The sequence below is a fragment of the Bufo gargarizans genome, chromosome 7, assembly GCF_014858855.1.
Source record: "Bufo gargarizans isolate SCDJY-AF-19 chromosome 7, ASM1485885v1, whole genome shotgun sequence".
NCBI lineage: Eukaryota > Metazoa > Chordata > Amphibia > Anura > Bufonidae > Bufo > Bufo gargarizans.
The window spans coordinates 103577698-103601949 of NC_058086.1; the positions used below are offsets into that span (position 1 = coordinate 103577698).

At 48.2% G+C, this 24252-nt stretch overlaps 1 protein-coding gene across 1 annotated transcript in view; it reads right to left on the bottom strand.

The window, feature by feature from the left end:
• DDR2 (discoidin domain receptor tyrosine kinase 2) overlaps nucleotides 1-24252 on the bottom strand; it is a 1312077-nt gene that overhangs the window by 310425 nt on the left and 977400 nt on the right. The window contains exon 12 of the mRNA XM_044301410.1: nucleotides 18996-19216. Coding sequence (XP_044157345.1) covers nucleotides 18996-19216 — 221 coding nt within the window. The remainder of the gene's footprint in view (nucleotides 1-18995; nucleotides 19217-24252) is intronic.

Consider the following 24252-nt stretch of genomic DNA (forward strand, 5'->3'; position numbering starts at 1 on the left):
CGCCTCGGCCTCTTCTGCTGCTGCCGCCTTGGCCTCTTCCTCCGCCTCTGGAGGAACGTTGGCACCTGCCGCCCAGCAAACAGGGGATATACCACCAACACCACCACCTCCGTCACCAAGCGTCTCAAGCATGTCACACGGCAGCGTTCAGCTCTCCATCTCACAAACATTTGAGAGAAAGCGTAAATTCCCACCTAGCCACCCTCGATCCCTGGCCCTGAATGCCAGCATTTCTAAACTACTGGCCTATGAAATGCTGTCATTTAGGCTGGTGGACACAGACAGCTTCAAACAGCTCATGTCGCTTGCTGTCCCACAGTATGTTGTTCCCAGCCGGCACTACTTCTCCAAGAGAGCCGTGCCTTCCCTGCACAACCAAGTATCCAATAAAATAAAGTGTGCACTGCGCAACACCATCTGTGGCAAGGTCCACCTAACCACAGATACGTGGACCAGTAAGCACGGCCAGGGACGCTATATCTCCCTAACTGCACACTGGGTAAATGTAGTGGCAGCTGGGTCCCAGGCGGAGAGCTGTTTGGCGCACGTCCTTCCGCCGCCAAGGATCGCAGGGCAACATTCTTTGCCTCCTGTTGCCACCTCCTCCTACTCAGCTTCCTCCTCCTCTTCTTCCACCTGCTCATCCAGTCAGCCACACACCTGGTGGCCACCCGACGGCTTAGGGAGGGTGGGCAGGGACTGGTGGCCCCCCCCCCCTGTTTCCTCCCCCTTTAATATATACTTCCTCTGATGCCCGTTCCGGTGGGCATGCAGGGGTTAATATAGGGATCCGGTTAGGAGAGTGGGCGGCAGCCGGGAGGGTATATATGCCACTGTCCCGCCTTCCCTCTTCCTCTTTGAGCGGAAGCGCTTTGTCCCTCCCTCCCTCCCTTGTGAGTTGATGGTTGGTTCTTGGTTCGGATGGTGTGCTCAGTAGTGATTCGGGGGAACGGTTATAGAGGCAAAGTGCCTCTTTGGAATGTTTAAAGTCACAGCTGGCGGCTAGTTATTGCAGCGTAAAGGTGTTGGAGGAAAAATGGGCGGATCCGCCCGCTGGGATACCAGCGGCTGGCGGAGAGCACGGTTCAAGGTTATAGTTTTGCCGTTTAAATAAGCTGTGGCCGATTACCACCCAACAAAATAAAAGGTTAAAAGTTGAACGGTGTCAGTGTCGTTATTGAAGGGGTTAGTTGGGGTTGGTATGCGGGGCTAGAGGAAGGTTTGGAGTTCCCCTTCCCATTCCTTATGGTGCCAACAGTCTTCACCACCAACTTCAGCACAGCCCGGGTTAAACGACAGCAGGCCATTCTGAAACTCATATGTTTGGGGGACAGGCCCCACACCGCACAGTAGTTGTGGCGGGGTATAGAACAACAGACCGACGAGTGGTTGCTGCCGGTGAGCCTCAAGCCCGGCCTGGTGGTGTGCGATAATGGGCGAAATCTCGTTGCAGCTCTGGGACTAGCCGGTTTGACGGACATCCCTTGATTGGCGCATGTGCTGAATTTGGTAGTGCAGAAGTTCATTCACAACTACCCCGACATGTCAGAGCTGCTGCATAAAGTGCGGGCCGTCTGTGCGCGCTTCCGGCGTTCACATCCTGCCGCTGCTCGCCTGTCTGCGGTACAGCGTAACTTCGGCCTTCCCACTCACCGCCTCATATGCGACGTGCCCACCAGGTGGAACTCCACCTTGCACATGCTGGACAGACTGTGCGAGCAGCAGCAGGCCATAGTGGAGTTTCAGCTGCAGCACGCACGGGTCAGTCGCCCTACGGAACAGCACCACTTCACCACCAATGACTGGGCCTCCATGCAAGACCTGTGTGCCCTGTTGCGCTGTTTCGAGTACTCCACCAACATGGCCAGTGGCGATGACGCCGTTATCAGCGTTACAATACCACTTCTATGTCTCCTTGAGAAAACACTTAGGGCGATGATGGAAGAGGAGGTGGCCCAGGAGGAGGAGGAGGAAGAGGGCTCATTTTTAGCACTTTCAGGCCAGTCTCTTCGAAGTGACTCAGAGGGAGGTTTATTTCAACAGCAGAGGACAGGTACAAATGTGGCCAGCCAGGGCCCAGTACTGGAGGACGAGGAGGACGAGGATGAAGAGGAGATGGAGGAGGATGAGGATGGAGTATGGTCACAGCGGGGTGGCACCCAACGCAGCTCGGGCCCATCATTGGTGAGTGGCTGGGTGGAAAGGCAGGACGATGACCTTACGCCTCCCACAGAGGACAGCTTGTCCTTACCCCTGGGCAGCCTGGCACACAAGAGCGACTACATGCTGCAGTGCCTGCGCAACACAGCAGAGTTGCCCACATTTTAACGTGTGCGGACTACTGGGTTGCCACCCTGCTGGATCCACGGTACAAAGACAATGTGCCCACCTTACTTCCTGCACTGGAGCGTGATAGGAAGATGCGCGAGTACAAGCGCACGTTGGTAGACGCGCTACTGAGAGCATTCCCAAATGTGACAGGGGAACAAGTGGAAGCCCAAGGCCAAGGCAGAGGAGGAGCAAGAGGTCGCCAAGGCAGCTGTGTCACGGCCAGCTCCTCTGAGGGCAGGGTTAGCATGGCAGAGATGTGGAAAACTTTTGTCAACACGCCACAGCTAACTGCACCACCACCTGATACGCAACGTGTTAGCAGGAGGCAACATTTCACTAACATGGTGGAACAGTACGTGTGCACACCCCTCCACGTACTGACTGATGGTTCGGCCCCATTCAACTTCTGGGTCTCTAAATTGTCTACGTGGCCAGAGCTAGCCTTTTATGCCTTGGAGGTGCTGGCCTGCCCGGCGGCCAGCGTTTTGTCTGAACGTGTATTCAGCACGGCAGGGGGCGTCATTACAGACAAACGCAGCCGCCTGTCTGCAGCCAATGTGGACAAGCTGACGTTCATAAAAATGAACCAGGCATGGATCCCACAGGACCTGTCCATCCCTTGTGCATATTAGACATTAACTACCTCCCTTTAACCATATATTAGTGGACTCCAGGGCACTTCCTCATTCAATCCTATTTTTATTTTCATTTTGCCATTATATTGCGAGGCTACCCAAAGTTGAATGAACCTCTCCTCTGTCTGGGTGCCGGGGCCTAAATATATGCCAATGGACTGTTCCAATGTTGGGTGACGTGAAGCCTGATTCTCTGCTATGACATGAAGACTGATTCTCTGGTGACATGAAGCCAGATTCTGTGTTACGGAACCTCTCTCCTCTGCCTGGGTGCTGGGCCTAAATTTATGACAATGGACTGTTACAGTGGTGAGTGACGTGAAGCCTGATTCTCTGCTATGACATGAAGACTGATTCTCCGGTGACATGAAGCCCGATTCTGTGTTACGGAACCTCTCTCCTCTGCCTGGGTGCTGGGCCTAAATTTATGACAATGGACTGTTACAGTGGTGGGTGACGTGAAGCCTGATTCTCTGCTATGACATAAAGTCTGATTCTCTGGTGACATGAAGCCAGATTCTGTGTTACGGAACCTCTCTCCTCTGCCTGGGTGCTGGGCCTAAATTTATGAAAATGGACTGTTGCAGTGGTGGCTGACAAGAAGCCTGATTCTCTGCTATGACATGAAGACTGATTCTCTGGTGACATGAAGCCAGATTCTGTGTTACGGAACCTCTCTCCTCTGCCTGGGTGCTGGGCCTAAATTTATGACAATGGACTGTTACAGTGGTGGGTGACGTGAAGCCTGATTCTCTGCTATGACATGCAGACTGATTCTCTGCTGACATGAAGCCAGATTCTCTGTTAAGGGACCTCTCTCCTCTGCCTGGGTGCTGGGCCTAAATATATGACAATGGACTGTTGCAGTGGTGGCTGACGTGAAGCCTGATTCTCTGCTATGATATGAAGACTGATTCTCTGCTGACATGAAGCCAGATTGTCTGTTACGGGACCTCTCTCCTCTGCCTGGGTGCTGGGCCTAAATTTATGAAAATGGACTGTTACAGTGGTGGGTGACTTGAAGCCTGATTCTCTGCTATGACATGAAGACTGATTCTCTGGTGACATGAAGCCAGATTCTGTGTTACGGAACCTCTCTCCTCTGCCTGGGTGCTGGGCCTAAATTTATGAAAATGGACTGTTGCAGTGGTGGCTGACGTGAAGCCTGATTCTCTGCTATGACATGAAGACTGATTCTCTGGTGGCATGAAGCCAGATTCTGTGTTACGGAACCTCTCTCCTCTGCCTGGGTGCTGGGCCTACATTTATGACAATGGACTGTTCCAGTGGTGGGTGACGTGAAGCCTGATTCTCTGCTATGGGTCCTCTCTCCAATTGATTTTGGTTAATTTTTATTTATTTAATTTTTATTTTTATTCATTTCCCTATCCACATTTGTTTGCAGGGGATTTACCTACATGTTGCTGCCTTTTGCAGCCCTCTAGCCCTTTCCTGGGCTGTTTTACAGCCTTTTTAGTGCCGAAAAGTTTGGGTCCCCATTGACTTCAATGGGGTTCGGGTTCGGGATGAAGTTCGGATCGGGTTCGGATCCCGAACCCAAACATTTTCGGGAAGTTCGGCTGAACTTCTCGAACCCGAACATCCAGGTGTCCGCTCAACTCTACTTACAAGTAGTGTGTGTCCAAGCTGCACATGTGGCACAAACTTGCGCTGTACGCCTTGGAGGTGCTGGCCTTCCCTGCCGCCAGTGTTTTGTCTGGGCATGTTTTTAGTGCTGCTGGTAGAATTATAACACATAAGCATATCCGCTTGTCCACTGGCAATGCTGACAGGTTGACTCAGATAGAAAAGGCCTGGATTGCCCCTGACTTATCAACTCCACCAGAGGAGAGCTAAGCTGATGATGAACACAAAGGCAATTTCAATCTATTATTTTAATGTACTCAATCTACTGTAGTGTATTCCCATGCACCTTTTTCCACCACAAAAAAAGAGTATATGGTTGAATCTTGTTTTCTCCTCCTCCTCATTCACATTGTATATATTCCCTCCACTCAAATTTTTTTTTATAGGGTCAGCTCAACTGTAGGCCCTCAATTGATTTTTTTTATAGGGTCAGCTGAACAGCATGCACTCACATATAATGTTTTAGAGCTTCAGCTGTACAGTATGTTGTGGAAATTTTATTAGGATGGTTGTTTAATATATTGTGTATTGTCACCATGTCTCTCAGTGTCAGGGTAAACCATTGGAGTGGATATCTTCCCGTGTATGTCCTGTCACAGCTGCTGGGCGCAGGGGTCTCCATCGATGAATGGTCCATGTGCTAAGCACTGGGCTGTGGGCCGGGGGAGACTGATGTGTTCAGCAGAGCAGGGTTTTGTTGGCTCATGTATTGCCGCCAGCTAGGTGTCAAGGAACCATGAACCAGACGTACAACAAGAGGTAAGTGGAAATAAGAAGGCTTTATTGAAAATCAAGCTGTAAGGCAAAAGTCCAAACGGATGGCAAAACCGAAGCAGGGTCTTGCGAAGCCAGAGGTCAGGAACCAGGAGGGTAGTCAGACGAAGCCTGGATCAGGAACCAGCAGGGTAGTCAGACGAGGCCAGGATCAGGAACCAGAAGGGTAGTCAGACGAAGCCTGGATCAGGAACCAGCAGGGTAGTCAGACGAAGCCAGGATCAGGAACCAGAAGCAGCAGCAGTCTTAGAAGCATGTGAACACAGGAGGACCAAGCAAGGAACTGAAGCCACAGACCTCCTATATATATGAGCTAGGCATCCAGCTCCTCCCAGTGGGAAGGAGAAGCCGCAGGGTGGGAGGCTACAAGAAACCCAGAAACCAAGATGGCCGCCAGCACATGTCAAACGAAGGAGAACAGCAAGAAGGTAAGACCATGACAGTACCTCCCCCTCAAGGGCCCCTCCTCCGCGGAGTAAAGAACGGTTTCTGAGGGAAGCGTGCGTGAAAGGCTCGGAGCAAGGCAGGAGCATGGACATCTGCGGAGGGAACCCAGGAACGCTCCTCTGGACCATAACCACGCCAATGGACCAAAAACTGCACCCGACCGCGGACCAGGCGTGAGTCCAGGATATTGCTCACCTCATACTCCTCACGATTGCCCACTTGGACCGGACGAGGCCGAGGAACCGAGGAAGTGAAACGATTACACACCAGTGGCTTCAACAGGGAGACATGAAACACGTTGGAGATCCGCATGCCAGGAGGAAGCGCAAGGGCATAGGCTACCGGGTTTACCCTGCTAAGCACTCGGAAGGGACCAACAAAGCGAGGCGCCAGCTTGGGAGTGGGCACTCGAAGGGTCAGGTTGCGAGTGGACAACCATACGCGGTCTCCGACCTGGTAGGAAGGAGCGGGCGCTCGTCTGCGATCAGCCTGAAGTCTCTGGCGCTGCGCAGAGACCTCAAGGGACCTCTGGATCTGTACCCAAGAAGCACGTAGGACGGAAAGGTGATCCTCCACAGCCGGAATATCCTGGGGAGAGAATACCTCCGGTAACACGGCAGGTTGGAACCCATAATTGGCCATGAAGGGAGACGTCCCAGAGGAAGAGTTCACCGCCGTGTTCCTGGCAAACTCAGCCCAAGGCAGGAGGTCAACCCAATTGTCTTGGTGATCGGAGACATAGCAACGAAGGAATTGCTCCAAGGCCTGATTGGATCGTTCTGCGGCCCCATTGGACTGAGGGTGGTAGGCCGAGGAGAAAGAGAGATGAATCCCCAACTGGGAGCAAAAGGCGCGCCAGAACCTGGACACAAACTGACTCCCCCGATCCGACACAATCTCCTTGGGCAAACCGTGCAACCGGAAGACCTCCCTGGCAAAAATCGTGGCCAACTCTTGTGCAGAGGGTAACTTCTTGAGAGGAACACAGTGGCACATTTTGGAAAACCGATCCACAATCATGAGAATGACCGTATGGCCTCGGGATGCAGGGAGGTCCACAATGAAATCCATCTCCAGGTGTGACCATGGACGCTCCCCGGTGGCTATGGGTTGCAAAAGGCACAACGGAAGGTGCCGAGGGGACTTACTCTGGGCACAAACGGAGGATGCCGCTACATATGCGGCGATGTCGGAACGTAGAGAAGGCCACCAGAACAGACGTGAAACAGCCCAGGACAGCTGATTCTTTCCAGGATGCCCCGCGGCCTTGGAGTTATGGTAGGTTCGCAACAACCGAGTGCGCAACTCCTCAGGCACAAAACATCTGCCGTTGGGTCTCCCAGAGGGAGCACCAGATTGAGCCGCCAAAATCTGCTCACCCAGGGGAGAGGTCAGGCTGGTGCGAATGGCGGCCAGGATCTGATTCGGAGGTATGACCGAAGTCGGAATCGACTCCTCCCCGGACAGCTCGGAGTACTGCCGTGATAAGGCATCCGCTCTGATGTTCTTGGAACCGGGTAGGTAGGAGACCACGTAATTAAAACGTGACAAGAACAGAGCCCATCTGGCCTGACGTGGTGTCAATCTCTTGGCCTCAGAGAGGTAGGTCAGATTCTTGTGATCCGTCAGGATGAGAACCGGAACCACCGAGCCCTCGAGCAAGTGCCTCCATTCTTTAAGGGCCTGCACGATGGCCAATAACTCCCTGTCACCAATCTGATAGTTGCACTCCGCGGAAGACAGTTTCCGGGAGTAAAACCCACAAGGAAGCAGAGGACCCTCTGGTGTTCTACGCTTAGACAGAAGGGCGCCTACTCCCGTCTCAGACGCGTCCACCTCGAGGACAAAAGGCAACCCAGGGTTGGGATGCGACAGAATCGGAGCCGACACAAAGGCGGACTTTAGAGCCTCAAAAGCTCGAATGGCCTCGAGCGGCCAGACCTGGGGATTACTGCCCTTCCTGGTCAGATCCGTGAGAGGCTTGGCTAGCATGGAAAAGTCCCTGATGAACTTCCGATAATAATTGGCGAAGCCCAAAAAGCGCTGCAGGGCACGAAGACCACTGGGCTGGGGCCACTGTAAGACAGCCGAAACCTTCTCAGGATCCATGGAGAACCCCTCAGCGGAAATGATGTAACCTAAGAAGGTTACCTGGGATCGGTGAAATTCGCATTTCTCAAGCTTACCGAACAGCTTGTTCTCTCGTAACCGTTGCAACACTCGTCTGACATCCAGAATGTGGGCCTCCATGGATTCAGAATATACCAAGATGTCATCCAAATAGACCACCACACACTGCTGCAACAGGTCACGGAAAACATCGTTGATGAATTCCTGGAAGACTGCGGGCGCATTGCACAACCCAAAGGGCATAACCAAGGATTCATAATGACCGGTCCTGGTGTTAAACGCGGTCTTCCACTCATCGCCCGCCTTGATCCTTACCAGGTTATATGCCGCCCTCAGGTCAAGTTTGGTAAAGACCGTGGCCACTTTGAGGCGATCGAACAGCTCGGAAATCAAGGGTATCGGGTAAGCGTTCTTCATCGTGATGCGATTGAGACCCCTGTAATCGATGCAAGGCCTCAACTCACCGCCCTTCTTTTTCACAAAGAAAAATCCAGCCCCTGCCGGGGACGAGGATTTGCGAATGTGTCCGCGTGAAAGCGCCTCCCTCACGTACTCCTCCATGGCCTCCTTCTCCGCTACCGACAGTGGATAGACTTTGCCACGAGGAGGAACGGCACCAGATTGTAACTCTATGGCACAATCGTATGGGCGGTGCGGAGGTAGGGCAACCGCACGCACCTTATCGAATACATCCCGGTACTCCTCGTATTCAGGAGGCAACAGAGAGTCCGAGGAAGTACACAGCAACTTGACAGGCCCATGGATGCAACTAGCCCCACACTGCGGTGACCACGAGAGGATCTCGGCCGATCTCCAATCGAAAGTCAGATTATGCTTCTGGAGCCAGGGGTACCCCAAGACCACCGAGTAGTGTGGAGACAAAATAACCTGGAGACAGACCGACTCTCTGTGAACGGCACCAATGGCCATCCCCACTGGAAGGGTCTCATGAGTCACGTTTCCCGGACGGTTCGGGCATGCCAACCGAAAATGCCCACCGAGACCACAGTACATGCATCGGCCCTCGCGTCTCCAGAGTACCCTCTCCCCCTCGGACAGGCGAGCAAACCCCAGCTGCATGGGTTCACCCCCAGACAAGTCATCCCCAGGAGGCGTGGGAGGAGAGGGAGGCACGGGTGGGACAGCAAACGTAGGCGCCAATCTGTTAGAAGACCTCCGCAGGCTCTCCTTAAAGGAAGGTCTCTCCCTGAGTCTGGTGTCAATCAAAATCAGGAAAGAAATAAGAGACTCGAGCTCCACTGGTAGGTCCTTAGCTGCAACCTCATCCTTCAAGGCATCCGAGAGACCATGAGAGAAAGCAGCGACCAGAGCCTCATTATTCCAGCCCACCTCTGCTGCCAGGGTACGAAACTCAATGGCGTATTCAGCTACGGATCGTGAACCCTGTCTGATGGACATAAGGAGCTTCGCAGCAGAGGCAGCACGAGCCGGCACATCGAATACCTTCCGAAGAGAAGCAACAAAACCGGAAAACTCGGCAACCACCGGATTGTTGTTCTCCCATAAAGGGCTGGCCCAGGCCAAGGCCTTGTCCGAGAGCAGCGAGATCAAGAAGCCCACCTTTGATCTCTCAGTAGGAAAGGCATGTGGCAGCAACTCGAAATAAATGCCCACCTGGTTAAGGAAACCTCGGCACTGAGTTGGCTCTCCCCCAAAGCGCTGTGGAAGGGGGGCAGAACCGGTCATACCCCGAAACACCGCAGGCGCAGCAACAGGTGTCGGGGTAGACTCTGGCGCAACAACCGGAGCGGCAGTAGGAGCGGGCCCAGGAGCGACAACCGACCCATCGGCAACGGAAGCTAAATGAGCCGTGCGTTCAAGCAGGGTTTGCAACGCCACAGCGAACCGACCCAACAGGTGATCCTGTTGATCAAGTCTGGCAACCAGCGTAGGTAGCGAGGATGGCCCTGTACCATCAGAATTCATGGCTTGGTCCTAATGTCAAGGAACCATGAACCAGACGTACAACAAGAGGTAAGTGGAAATAAGAAGGCTTTATTGAAAATCAAGCTGTAAGGCAAAAGTCCAAACGGATGGCAAAACCGAAGCAGGGTCTTGCGAAGCCAGAGGTCAGGAACCAGGAGGGTAGTCAGACGAAGCCTGGATCAGGAACCAGCAGGGTAGTCAGACGAGGCCAGGATCAGGAACCAGAAGGGTAGTCAGACGAAGCCTGGATCAGGAACCAGCAGGGTAGTCAGACGAAGCCAGGATCAGGAACCAGAAGCAGCAGCAGTCTTAGAAGCATGTGAACACAGGAGGACCAAGCAAGGAACTGAAGCCACAGACCTCCTATATATATGAGCTAGGCATCCAGCTCCTCCCAGTGGGAAGGAGAAGCCGCAGGGTGGGAGGCTACAAGAAACCCAGAAACCAAGATGGCCGCCAGCACATGTCAAACGAAGGAGAACAGCAAGAAGGTAAGAGCATGACACTAGGGCCCCCGCGCAAGACGCAGATTTATTGGCTTGGCGTGGATGCATTTGTTAAGAGAACAATATAAACGAAAGGAACGTGCGTTTGTTGTCTCTAGTGCGCCTGATCAGCCGCTGGAGATAATGACGTTGTCCTGTAAATAAACCTGCATGTGGATCATAGTAACTTTATCTGGCATTGATCACTGAGCAAGGCTGGATAAAGTTTGCTCCAGTGGAAATGGGTGATTATTGTATCTAAATGCTTGTCTTCCTATGTCATCACTTCCTGTATTGTATACATGTGTTTGTTAGATGTTATTCTAAATGATTGTATCTTGTCTTCCTATGTCATCACTTCCTGTACGTCATCACTTCCTGTATCCTTGTCTTGGGCCAGCCCCTTTTACACCTTTTGTTTAGTTAATAAAAGTGGACACACTGAGCAGGGTGGGAGGAGATTGCTCAGGAGAATTGAATCAAGATGGTAGCATTTGGGTGGTTCTCTGGCTGTAGCTGATGGAAGATGGACTTGCCTTTTTCCTTGCATAACTTTGATACGAGCTGATTACAACTATTAATATTTTTACCACAACAGATGGCGAGCTCAGGAAGGAAATATTTTTTTTCCCCTGTTATCAGCGGAACTTAAAAGGAGACACAATTTCATTTTCAAAAAGCAAAAAAGGCCGGCATAAGGTAATATCCTTTTCTTTGCTCTCATTTTTGAGAAAGTTTTGCTCTTTGAGAACTGAAATCTGTGTCCTCCAATCTGCTGCTATCAGAGGAAAGAGAAATCTGTTCAAACAACCTATGTGGTTGTTGTCTGCCGCATCGAGGGGTGTAAGGAATGGGGTAAGTGTTTTTCCATTGTGTTGATTGTACAGAGATTGTATGATGAGCAGGACAGGGTATTGTGTTTTCTTGTCACTTCTTAACTTTTATGTTACTGTGATTTTGTAAGAGGCGATTTTATAGAGGCAGCAATTGGTTTTAGTGTATGTACATTAGAGACAGCGTTCAGAGTGGTTTTTGTATTGTTAGCCTGTAAATCACCCATAGAGTGGAGGTTTTGCTCTGGTTTAAACATAGGGAAATATAAAAACAGTTTTTATTGCTGGATATTGTAGACACTATCTTGATTTCCTTTGTGTGACCATGTGCTTGTCGGCCATCTTGACCATGTGCTTGTCGGCCATCTTGACCATGCTTGTTGGCCATCTTTAAGTTTGTCGGCCATCTTAATTAGTTTGCTATGGGAAGCGATTTGATTGTTTTTGCCGGAAATGTTAGTTTTGTTGAATAGTTATCTTGTTTTTTTTGTAACCTTTCTATGTACAGTTTGATTTTGTTTTGATACGTTTTGTGATATTGGTTTAGTGTTTGGTTATGTTATAGCTCAGTGACCAGTCTGATACAGGAACCATTGTGTGAGCATTAGTGGCAGTTTAGTGGTGAAATCGTCCTATAGTTGATGATTCTGCTTAATGTTTGTATATCTGTGGCTGTTACACTGAATTGTAGACTTGCTTGGCATAATTAATACGGGTACTACAGTGTAGAAAGGTTCTGTGTCAAAAGTATTGGGACAACCCCTAGAAATTGGTTTCTAGTGTGTTGTATTTTGTAGCAACCATTGTGGTGTTTGTTTTCTGGTAACAATGGAAAGTATTTTTAAAGAAGTAGCAAAGTTGAAGGACACGGCGGCCATTCTTCAGGCTATGCAGGGATCTAATGATCCATGGCTGCAGGCCCAGAATTGTGTAGAAAACCTGATCAGTACAAAAAAATGGCGCAAAAGGAAAGGCAAGTATGCTCTGATTTTTGCTGCTGGGTGGATAGCGGATAAATATCAGGAGTCTTGTAGGCTGAAGCTGAGTTTGGAAGGAGAAGTAGAGGATTTAAAAGTGGAAATTGGTAAATTGAAAACTCTTGTCCAGCAGGCAGCTGAAGCTAGCGCTGAGTATGACTGTACTGTGAGGTGTAATACTGAGCTGCGCAAGGAGAATGAAAGTTTATCTGAAAGCCTGAGGCATGAACAGGGTGCTGTAAGGGAATTGCCAGAGTTATTGAAACAACCGTTGGAGAGTAATGTGTCTGGGATTAGAGGCAATGTATGGGCTGTAAGCATGGAGAAGTCTGAGGACTGTGGGTCGCATGGTGGATCTGAATCAGGGATGGAGATGGACAATGTGTCTGACCCTGGTGTTAACACAATGCCAGAAGATTCCTCAGATGAGTCTGTGGTAAGTGGACTCAATACAGATCGTAATGTGGGGGCTACTCATGCTAGGATGGTTAATGTTGTGCGCCAATTCAAATCGCCATGTGCAAGTTATTGTGGAGGGAGGCGAGCTATTCTTTGTTTCGCATGCAGGGAATACGGTCACATTGCACGATATTGTAATGTTGCTAATGGCAACAGACACAGGTATGTTAAGTACCCCAGAACCACACCTAGAAGTAAAGTGACTTATTCAGCGAGATGGGGTAATGGTCCCAGAATGCTTCTTTGCAAAGGCAGAGAACCCAGGGACAGCCAAGATCTTGGATCAATGAAGCGGATTTTAAATCACAATATGAACGGTTAAAATGTGAAAGAAACCGGTTTTGGGACCTTGTGATGTTAAATCCTGCTTCTCTGGTCAAATGAATCTGAAGCTGTTTGGGGCTGGGCAAATTAACATTTCAATTACTGGGTGGGTAGAGTTTCTCTTGTACGGTTTCAGGGGAACCCTTCAGGACATTGATTTGTTAATTCAGTCCTATACAATTGTATGTGTTCCTAAGGGTTTTGTATTTGAGTGTTGGGTTTTATGTTAAAATTAACTTTTTACTGAAGCTCAATGTAGGTAATCAAGTGTTTTTTTCCTTTTTGATTTTACAGTAATTTTTGTCTATTTTTGTTTGGGTATTTCTTTGATTAATTTACATTGACATTTTTCTGCAGTTCTATAGTCAATCTTAACATACTTTTTTCCTTCTATTTCCCTTTTCCAAGTGACGGTTCTCCACTCCAGGACTCTTCTCTCTTTAACAGCCAGAGGTTAACCCCGTATTTATTTTTACTTTATCAGCAGGAGATTGCTCAGGAGAATTTAATCAAGATGGTGGCTGTAGCTGATTGAAGATGGACTTGCCTTTTTCCTTGCACAACTTTGATGCGAGCCGATTACAACTATTAATATTTTTACCACAACAGATGGCGAGCCAGGTAGGAGATTTCTAGCTGTCCGACATAGGCTGTGTAAAAGTCGGGGTCGGGCAGACATACCGTAAGAATGAGCCGGGGGCGGTACCCTCCATGTACGGTCAAAAGCGTGTCCCTGGATGCAGGCAACACTGGTAAGGCTTGGTTAACCAAGGATGGGTTGTGGTAGATCCATTTTCGGGGGGGAAAACATAGTTCCCCTCGTGGGGTCAGACGGCTGCTCAGTACATGAGATCTAGTTATGGGGTGAAGGCCACAAAGCCCCTTAAAGAATGGAGTAGGTGGTCCAAGGGAACTAATTGGAGTATCCCTCTGGAAGTTAGGTAGCGCAATTGTGGCTGCAAAAGTCAATCATGGTAATTAAGCAGGGCGTACAGAACCCAGTTTTAATCCGGAAGAACCGAGTGATGTACAGCCTGGCCTGAGGGGTAAACTGAGTTTAGGGATCCGATGCAGGAAGCAGAGGAGGCTCTCTCTGGGCTGACTTTGCTGAAACAGGCCGGATCCACTAAACCCGGGCCTACTGAAACAACCAGTACCCGAGGTAAGTGAGTCCCTAACTGTCACTTCCACTACTGAAAGGGTTTCTTTTCTCTTTCTCTCTCTCTCTCTCTCTCTCTCATCCCTCCATCATCTTTCCATCTAACCTTGAGACGATGCACCATGTTTAATCCAGCTTCTCTTCGTCCTGGTTTTAAGGACGATGAGAAGGGGGGAAAGTGTTGCAGAAAACAACGATCTTCAAACTTTCAAATCTCTCAAATGTCAATCAATTTCTAAACCATCACAACTGCCTTTTTTTTTACTGTACTTGGGTCAGATTTTTGCAAAGAAGGTAAAAATCACGGCCGATCCATGGCCTGAATGTTCCGCTGTAACCCTTTTATTCCATCAGGTATGCCCCCAGGCAGCCCCACGGGTTATCACCCGATGTCCACCACCAGGTTCGGGACTCTCTCCCGGACCCAGACTCAATAACCAGTGTTAATTTATAGTCAACCAGGTGATTGGGTCGTGCTAATGAAACATCCGAGGACGGGACTAGAGCCGAGATATCTTGGGCCATTCCAGGTGCTATTAATGACGACAACCTCTCTGAAGTTCGAGGGACGAGACTACTGGATCCACACCGGTCACTGCAGGAAGCTACTCAACTACGTCAAAGAATGCAGAATATCACTTTTGTTTATTTGTTTAGTTTAATGTTTGTTGATAGCACTGGTTTTAGATTCCTATAGGGTAATATCAGCTATAGGTTTAATAATAGCTCTGGCTCCTGCTCCTCGCTTGTTAATCCTGTATGGGTGTCCGGGCAGCTAGGCGGCCCGTAGATGTGGTAAAGGGCATAAGTTTGTGGGATCCTCCAGTTGTGAGGAAGGTATAACGGACAACCTTACTAATGACACCCCCGATCTCTTTAATAACACCCATAGACCAGATTATATCTGCTGGAAAGAAGGGTGTGACGTTCAGACTCAGGGAGCGATCCCTCAGTATATTCAGTCATTACTGGAAGCTTGTGACCGTCAGAAGTTCTTGTGTGGAGTTGACTGGTCCATACTATTTCCTATGCGGTTTAGCCACTTATAAGGTAATTCCCCCTAATGCCAGAGGTTCATGTGTCCTGGTGAAGCTTGTCCCTGCATCTTACGTTGCAGCCGATTGGGAGAAACTGATGGTGTAGAAGGAGGTAAGAAGGGCAGGGAGAGCTGGAAGGGATTTGTTTTGTGGCTGGACGGGATGGGGAGTTGGACTTATGAAGCGATTGAACAATTTCTCGTCCATAGTGGATGAGATGTTCAAAGAAACCGTTGAGGCAGTGAGAGAGATCCCCGAGAAACATCAGTAGAGCGTCCAGAGGAGGGTTTCTGTGAATTAGATGACTGTTATGCCTGGCTAGCAGGCACCATTGACAAGGGTCAGGCCCATACAGACAGGGGCAGGGCAGAGCTATGACTAGTGAGGTTTGGAATCCTTTTTAAAGCTTTGGGAGGTCTTGGGGCTCACTGGTTTTCCATTGGATCCGGGCGAAAGGAAATAGGACATGTACTTATGTTTTTTGTTTCCATTCCTTCTATACGCCGGAGTGAGATGTTCCTGATGTCTAATCCCGAACAGACAAGATACCCTGAAGACCAAGGACCAGATGCAGAGGATTCCAAACCAGCCGGCCACCAGCGCGAAACACCACCCCCTGAGTCAGCTCCCGAAGAAAAGAATCTCCGAGTCAAGATTTGTTTTCTACGTGTCAAGATTGACTTTCTGTTTTCCATCATCTGTTTTGTTTTATGGATTCAGAACTTTTCGTAGACAAGACTGTTTTTTTTTCCAAAGAAGAAGATCGAGATTCGTCAAGGGACACTGGGGAGCATATGACAAAGAGGAGGGACTGTTGTGGAAATTTTATTAGGATGTGTGTTTAATATATTGTGTATTGTCATCATGTCTCTCAATGTCAAGAGTGGATATCTTCCCGTGTATGTCCTGTCACAGCTGCTGGGCGCAGGGGTCTCCATCGGTGAATGGTCCATGTGCTAAGCACTGGGCTGTGGGCCGGGGGAGACTGATGTGTTCAGCAGAGCAGGGTTTTGTTGGCTCATGTATTGCCGCCAGCTAGGGCCCCCGCGCAAGATGCGGATTTATTGGCTTGGCGTGGATGCATTTGTTAAGAGAACAATATAAACGAAAGGAACGTGCGTTTGTTGTCTCTAGTGCGCCTGATCAGCCGCTGGAGATAATGACGTTGTCCTGTAAATAAACCTGCATGTGGATCATAGTAACTTTATCTGGCATTGATCACTGAGCAAGGCTGGATAAAGTTTGCTCCAGTGGAAATGGGTGATTATTGTATCTAAATGCTTGTCTTCCTATGTCATCACTTCCTGTATTGTATACATGTGTTTGTTAGATGTTATTCTAAATGATTGTATCTTGTCTTCCTATGTCATCACTTCCTGTACGTCATCACTTCCTGTATCCTTGTCTTGGGCCAGCCCCTTTTACACCTTTTGTTTAGTTAATAAAAGTGGACACACTGAGCAGGGTGGGAGGAGATTGCTCAGGAGAATTGAATCAAGATGGTAGCATTTGGGTGGTTCTCTGGCTGTAGCTGATGGAAGATGGACTTGCCTTTTTCCTTGCACAACTTTGATGCGAGCTGATTACAACTATTAATATTTTTACTACAACAAGCATGCACTTGCATATAATGTTTTAGAGAGTCATTTAAATGGCATGCACTCGCATATAATGATTTAGAGCGTCAGCTCACCTGCAGGCACTCATAATGTTTTACAGCGTCATCTCACTTGCAAGCACTAGCATATAATGTTTTAGAGTGTCAGCTCACCAGGAGGCTCTCACCCCTGATGTTTTAGAGGGTCAGCTCAGCAGCAGCCCCTCGCATAAAATGTTTTACAGGGTCAGCTCACCTGCAGTCCCTCACCAACAATCTTTTACAGGGTCAGCTCACCTTCTGATGACGGCAGCGAGGTCTTGCCTGTTGGTTCTCTGACACACATGGCTGCCTTTCCCCCGTGAGTTATATGCATTTTAGACAACACTTATTACTGGTTGTTCACCCTTGACCCCTGCTACAAAGAGAACTTTTCATCTCTTATTCCTCTTGTGGAGAGGACAAGCAAAATGGTGCTATACCAGAAGGTCCTTGTTGAATATTTGCTCCAAAGTTGATAGGGTAGACATCCAAATTGATCGTCACCATCACGGGGACATGCAATCACCCAGAGGTTATCTAGAGTCACCAATGCAGCAGCAAGCCCTTGCCCCTAAGGTTTTAGATGGTCAGAGCAGCAGGCTCTTGCTCTAAATGCTCTTTTTGAGGGTCACCAGCAGTCCATCAATCATAGTTTTTCAAGGGTGTGTATGATGCCCTCCTTTATGTGTAATAAAGGGTTCATTGTAGTGCCGGTTCCTTGTAATTTTTTGGCAGCCCTTTCACTTTGTGCATAGGCTTTATGAGTGTAGGAGTCCCACTACCTGAACAATTGTACCACAATGGGAATGAGGCCCTCCTTTATGTGATACACAGGCTGTTTTGGAGTGCCTGTTGCTTGTAATTTTTTGCAGCACTTGCACTTTATATACAGTTGAATATACAGGAAAGAATGTTTCCTAAGAATTTTTCATGCAAAATAGATTTTTGGGGGGGGGGGGGGAGGAGGTTTCCGTATTTTTGTCAGTCTGCAAAAAAGTGGCGTGCAACTAGGACAACATGGTTCCCAGCAGCGACTTGGGAATCCAAGATGCATCCAGACATCGTCCCCATGCTGTTCCCGATTTATTTTGGTGGTGTTTCTGTCACTTTCTGACATTTCCCAATGGACCAGGAACCCTCCCCTCTTCAGAGCAGGGAGTGCCTGGTTGTCTCCCATTGACTTCCATTATACTCGGGTGCTCGGCTAAGCACACAAATATAGCAATGTGTTCGGGCCGAACACCCGAATACTTTGGTGCTCGATCATCACTAATCATTATATGACCTATGTGAGGATTAGAGACATGGCACTTTGTGATTAGCTAGCAGCTACTTAAAAGGTGATCTCCCTGGCTGGTCAGTGCCCACTGTTGTTTTGACAACCCGGGTGTATGTTGCGGTTCATATTCTCCCAGACTTACCTGTGCATGACCTCTGCCTTACTCGATTTATCTCTAGAGATTGCCTCTGGATACCTCATCTTTGCTGAACAATTTGTCTTGTGTATGACCTTGGATCGAACCCTGGAAAACTTGATGTCTCATCCCTAGGTACCACGTTACACGGACTAATACTGCGCATATGAACTTTAGCCTGTTCACTGGATGTCCCCTTGGTGTTTCCCTGCACAGGTTATTATTTGGGTTGGTTACCTGTACAGTATATGCTTACTGGTTTGGACTGTACTGCCGTTGATTTAATAAATCCACTATTGTTTAGCCTCTGTCTGGTTGCTTGGGGTTCTGCACCATTACAGTTGACTTCTCATGCGGTTGCCACCTCACCACTCTGTGACTGGGCTATTGTGTTGACTCCTCATGTGGTTGCCACCCTCCCCAATCTCTGACTGGGCCATTGTGTTGCAGGGAGAAACAGAGCTTTTCAACCTGTTGCTAATGATGCGGTCATGTCACAAGGGGACATGGCTCAACAGTGCATCTCACCCAATGCGGAGCCTGGACAGGTACATTTCCTACAATTATAATATGTTTTTAATATTGTATCAATAAAAAATTGTATGGCGCACATATTATAGATTGTTAAAATATCTAAGTATTTCTTTGTGAGAGTGGGGGAACTATAATTCACTGCTTACATAATGTATGGCGTTGGACATAGTGTATACATTTTGTGGATTGTTTACGATTTGTATCCAAACAGAAAATACTGACCTCTCCAAACTGACCTTCCCCAAGTTTCTCTTTGAAAGTTAAATGCTTTCTTGGAAATTCTTCCACTGCCACCTCTTTGCCAGATATAAGATCCATAGTGATTGCTGGAACAGAGTAGGTGTTACCACCAGTGACTCCTTGCAAATTCACAATATCAGCCTCAGCATAGTGAGGAACACCATCAGCGTTTGTAGGAAGAGCTAGTTTTCCAGTAGAGCATCCTGAAATAATAAAAGTAGAGATGAACAAATTTCTTGAATTTCATTCTGATTCTTTCAATTCTGTTAGCAGAATTGATTCAGTCCAAATAAATTTGACCCAATTTAAAAGTGCCCAAATTGTCCTGTAAAGTTGTGAATGACTGTTTCTCTGGGGTCTCCTAGGGCTGTAGCCAACCGTTTTAAGCTATTTATTTTGAAGACTACATTAGTTTGTTATGCCTTTTAAAATAAAAAATGGTCCAAAAATGTAAGTAGCAGTCCAAGAATTATGCTTTTTCAAAGCACTTTCAGGATTGTTCTGTTCAGGTAAGGGACAAAGACACAGACAAAGCAGGAGATACACAACCTTGTAGGGGTAGTATAAGCAGGCACAGCAGCATAATATGAACATGATGGAAAGGCAAACAGTGTCAGTAACATCATTGGGCCAGTGATATATAGCCAGTCCCCACTGTCTGCCAAATTTGTGATGTGTGCTTAGTAGTAAGCATGTGTTATTTCTTCAAATACAGCACAAGCACAATGTTTCTGCCACTGTCACTGACTGCATTGCCCAGTAAAAGTTGTCAGGGAAATATCCAGCAGGAAATTTGCAGGAAATTTGTGCTATTGCACAATAGCAAATCATCTGCTATATGACTTTTCTTGCCCAGGCTCATCAGTAAGACAGCAGGGCAGCACTTTAGCTTAGATTGGAAGCAACACTCTTCCCTGTTTCTTTTCATGATGGGAACATGTCCATTGTGGAGGTGGTACCTAAGCACATTTGGTGGGCATGCCTAAGGACCCAGTTTTCTCCAGCTCTGCCCCCGACTGAGATGATTGGTCATTGTGGCTGGTGTCTTCATCATCATCATGTCACCAGCTCTTCATCCACCACTAAATCCTCCTCCTCCTGTGGTAGCTCCTCATCTTCTTCCTCCATAGGACTTTCTCCCTGTGACTTAGGCCTCATGCACACGACCGTTGTGTGTTTTGCAGCCGCGCAAATTGAGGATACGCAAACCACGGATTGGGTCCGTGTGCGTTTAGAAATTTGTGGAACGGCACGGACAGCCACTGATATAACTGCCTATTCTTGTCCGCAAAAAACGGACAAGAATAGGACAGGTTATATTTTTTTTGGTGGACAGTGGAATAGAGCAACGGATGTGGATAGCACACGGAGTGCTGTCCGCATCTTTTGCGGCCCCATTGAAGTGAATAGGTCTGCATCCAAGCCGCAAAAACTGCGGCTCGGATGCGGACCAAAACAATGAGGCCTAAGGTCTGGCATATTTTGAGCCTGCACCCATAATATCAGTAGCATCACCAGTTCCAACCTAACCATAATAGAAGAAAATCTGGCCCTGTCAGATTTTTGAGAGGTTCCGGCCATACGTTGCATCTGCTCTTTATTGCTGCCACTACTACTACCCTCCATCTCTGATGTTACCTCTTCCTCAGCACACTTCTAACAAACATTCAACTTCATTGTCATTAGTGTTGAGTGCTAATATTTGAAATGCTAATTTTTATCACAAATATCAGGACTTTGAGAATTTGCAAATATTTAGAATATAGTGCTATATATTTGCAATTACGAATATTCATTATATATTTTTTTTTAACACAGTACACATCAGGTGATCATCCCTCCCTTCTTTTAGCTTGTGGGCCAATAAGAAGGCTTTGTCACAGCTTAGCACCATCCCTAGCAACCAATAAAAAAGCTGCCTACCCCTTACTATATAAGAACCTCCCCAGCAGCTATTTTCTAATGTTTATTGCAGTTATGAAAGAGAAAACAGGGTCATTGCTGTGCTCTGTGCTTTGTGTTATTACATTAGACAGTTAACTTTATATATATATATATATATATATATATACCGTATATATATAATGTTGTGTTAATTCAGATAGTTAGGGGGAGAAAGTCAGTGTAGGTTAGATTGATCTATAGTGTAGCAGATATTGCCGAAAAATTTGCAAGCGTGAACATATTGCAGCACTCTATCTGCATAAAAAGCTATTCTAATGTTCTGCCATGCCAACCATTTTCTCCAGTCTCAGAAAACTTTTACCAGCTTGAAAAAAGTAGCATAAGTGACTCACGCCTGTATTTCGTGTGCATTAGGCCTCATGCACACGACCGTCTTTTTTTTTAAGGTCCGCAAAAACGGGGTCCGTAGGTCCGTGATCCGTGTCCGTTTTTCCTTCTGTGGGTCTTCCTTGATTTTTGGAGGATCCACGGACATGAAGGAAAAAGTCGTTTTGGTGTCCTCCTGGCCGTGCGGAGCCAAACGGATCCGTCCTGACTTACAATGCAAGTCAATGGGGACGGATCCGTTTGACGTTGACACAATATGGTGCAATTTCAAACGGATCCGTCCCCCATTGACTTTCAATATAAAGTCAGGAGTCCCTATAATACCATCGGATTGGAGTTTTCTCCAATCCGATGGTATATTTTAACTTGAAGCGTCCCCATCACCATGGGAACGCCTCTATGTAAGAATATACCATGGGATTTGAGTTACATCGTGCAAACTCAGAACCGACAGTATATTCTAACACAGAGGCGTTCCCATGGTGATGGGGACGCTTCAAGTTAGAATATACTGCGAACTGTGTACATGACTGCCCCCTGCTGCCTGGCAGCACCCGATCTCTTACAGGGGGCTGTGATCCGCACAATTAACCCCTCAGGTGCCGCACCTGAAGGGGTTAATTGTGCGTATCATATCCCCCTGTAAGAGACCCCCCTCCCCAGTTTGAATATAATTGGTGGCCAGTGTGCAGCCCCCCCCTCCCTCCCTCTATTGTATTATCATTGGTGGCCAGTGTGCGGCCCCCCCGCCCCCCCTCCCTCCCTCTATTGCATTTATATCATTGGTGGCCAGTGTGCGGCCCCCCCGCCCCCCCTCCCTCTATTGCATTTATATCATTGGTGGCCAGTGTGTGGCCTCCCCTCTCCCCCCCCCCATCATTGGTGGCAGCGGAGAGTTCCGATCAGAGTCCCAGTTTAATCGCTGCGTCATACTTACCTGCTGCGCTGTCTGTGACCGGCCGGGAGCTCCTCCTACTGGTAAGAGACAGGTCTGTGCAGCGCATTGCTTAATGATCTGTCACATACCAGTAGGTGGAGCTCCCGGCCAATCACAGACAGCGCAGCAGGTAAGTATGATGCTTCTAATATTGCTAAGTAACCATGGCAACCAGGGCTGCAGTAGCGTCCTGGTTGCCATGGTTACCGATCGGAGCCCCAGCGATTAAACTGGGACTCCGATCGGAACTCTCCGCTGCCACCAATGATCGGGGGGGGGAGGCCGCACACTGTGCCATCAATGATAATACAATAGAGGGAGGGAGGAGGGGCCAGGGGGCGCACACTGGCCACCAATGATAATACATAAAAGGGTGGGAGGGGGGGGCCACACTGGCCACCAATGAAATTTAAACTGGGGAGGGAGGGGGGTCTGCCCCCTGCTGCCTGGTAGCCCCGGATCTCTTACAGGGGGCTATGAAACGAACAATTAACCCCTTCAGGTGCGGCACCTGAGGGGTTAATTGTGCGGATCACAGCCCCCTGTAAGAGATCGGGTGCTGCCAGGCAGCAGGGGGCAGTCATGTACACTGTTCGTAGTATATTCTAACTAGAAGCGTCCCCATCACTATGGGAACACCTCTGTGTTAGAATATACTGTCGGATCTGAGTTTTCACAAAGTGAAAACTCAGCTCTGAAAAAGCTTTTATGCAGACGGATCTTCGGATCCGTCTGTATGAAAGTAACCTACGGCCACAGATCACATACACGGGTGCCAATCTTGTGTGCATCCGTGTTTTTTCACGGACCCATTGACTTGAATGGGACTGTGAACCGTTGTCCGTCAAAAAAATAGGACAGGTCCTTTTTTTTTACGGACAGAATACACGGATCACGGAGGCGGATGACAAACCGTGCATTCTCCGAGTTTTTAACTGACCCATTGAAAGTCAATGGGTCCACAGAAAATCACGGAAAATGGAGCAACGGCCACGGGTGCACACAACGGTCGTGTGCATGAGGCCTAACACAAATATTACATTGCCGATTTTCGCAATAAAGAATGTAATCTCGAATTCTCGAACCCGTGAATATATGACAAATATTCTACAAAATAATTGTGAAATATCTCGAATTCGAATATTGCCCCTGCCGCTCATCACTAATTGTCATCCTCACCCTCCCTGCCATTTTCATCAGACTATGAAATGTCATTGTGAGCTCCTTTCCCCCCTTCATCATCATTCCCTGCTCTGTTTTTGACCTGGATGCCACTGTCTCTACCACTGCCCCTACCACCACTACTGTGGCTAAAGGTGCCACTACTACCAACAACAACAACAACACAGCTATGCAGGGGGTCCCATACCTCCCCTTGAACCTCTTCTCATTGCAATCCAAATGCTGGTTGTTCTCACACAAGTCATCAACAGGGAGAATGTCTTGAGTGTCTTATATAGTGCAAGGTGGGGTTTTGTTGCTCCACTAGGAGGGGGCAGTGAAGACAAAGGATGCAAGGAAAAGGGTTGCAAGGAGGAGAAGCAGGAAGAATGCAACCCCCTGGCTCCAAGACATGGTTCCAGACTCAGAAGTGGCATTCATATCATCTGCTGTGACTGAGAGGAGAAATGGTACACTCAGTTCACAATCACATCCTTTTTGTCCTCAGTAATAATGAGGAGCCTATCAGAAGCCAGGGAGAACTTTGGCTTACTACTAATCTTCTTTCACCGCTAGTACTACTACTACTGGCTGGGCAGCAGGTGATGCTACTTCTGCTACTACTCACATTCTGACTCTGGGATGATGAGGCCTGGTTCTTTCCTTTTGCACGCCGCAGATTTCCTGACATTTTATTATGAGGCCTATAAATGAAAAGTCATGGTTTGGTACTCAGATTATTAAATGGTGCTATCAAAATTGCAAGTGTTTTTTTACTGTAATTTAAAGATAGAGAAATAATTAAAAGTCCCTCCCCTTCTAAAAACATATTTGTGGTCGGGGCTACCC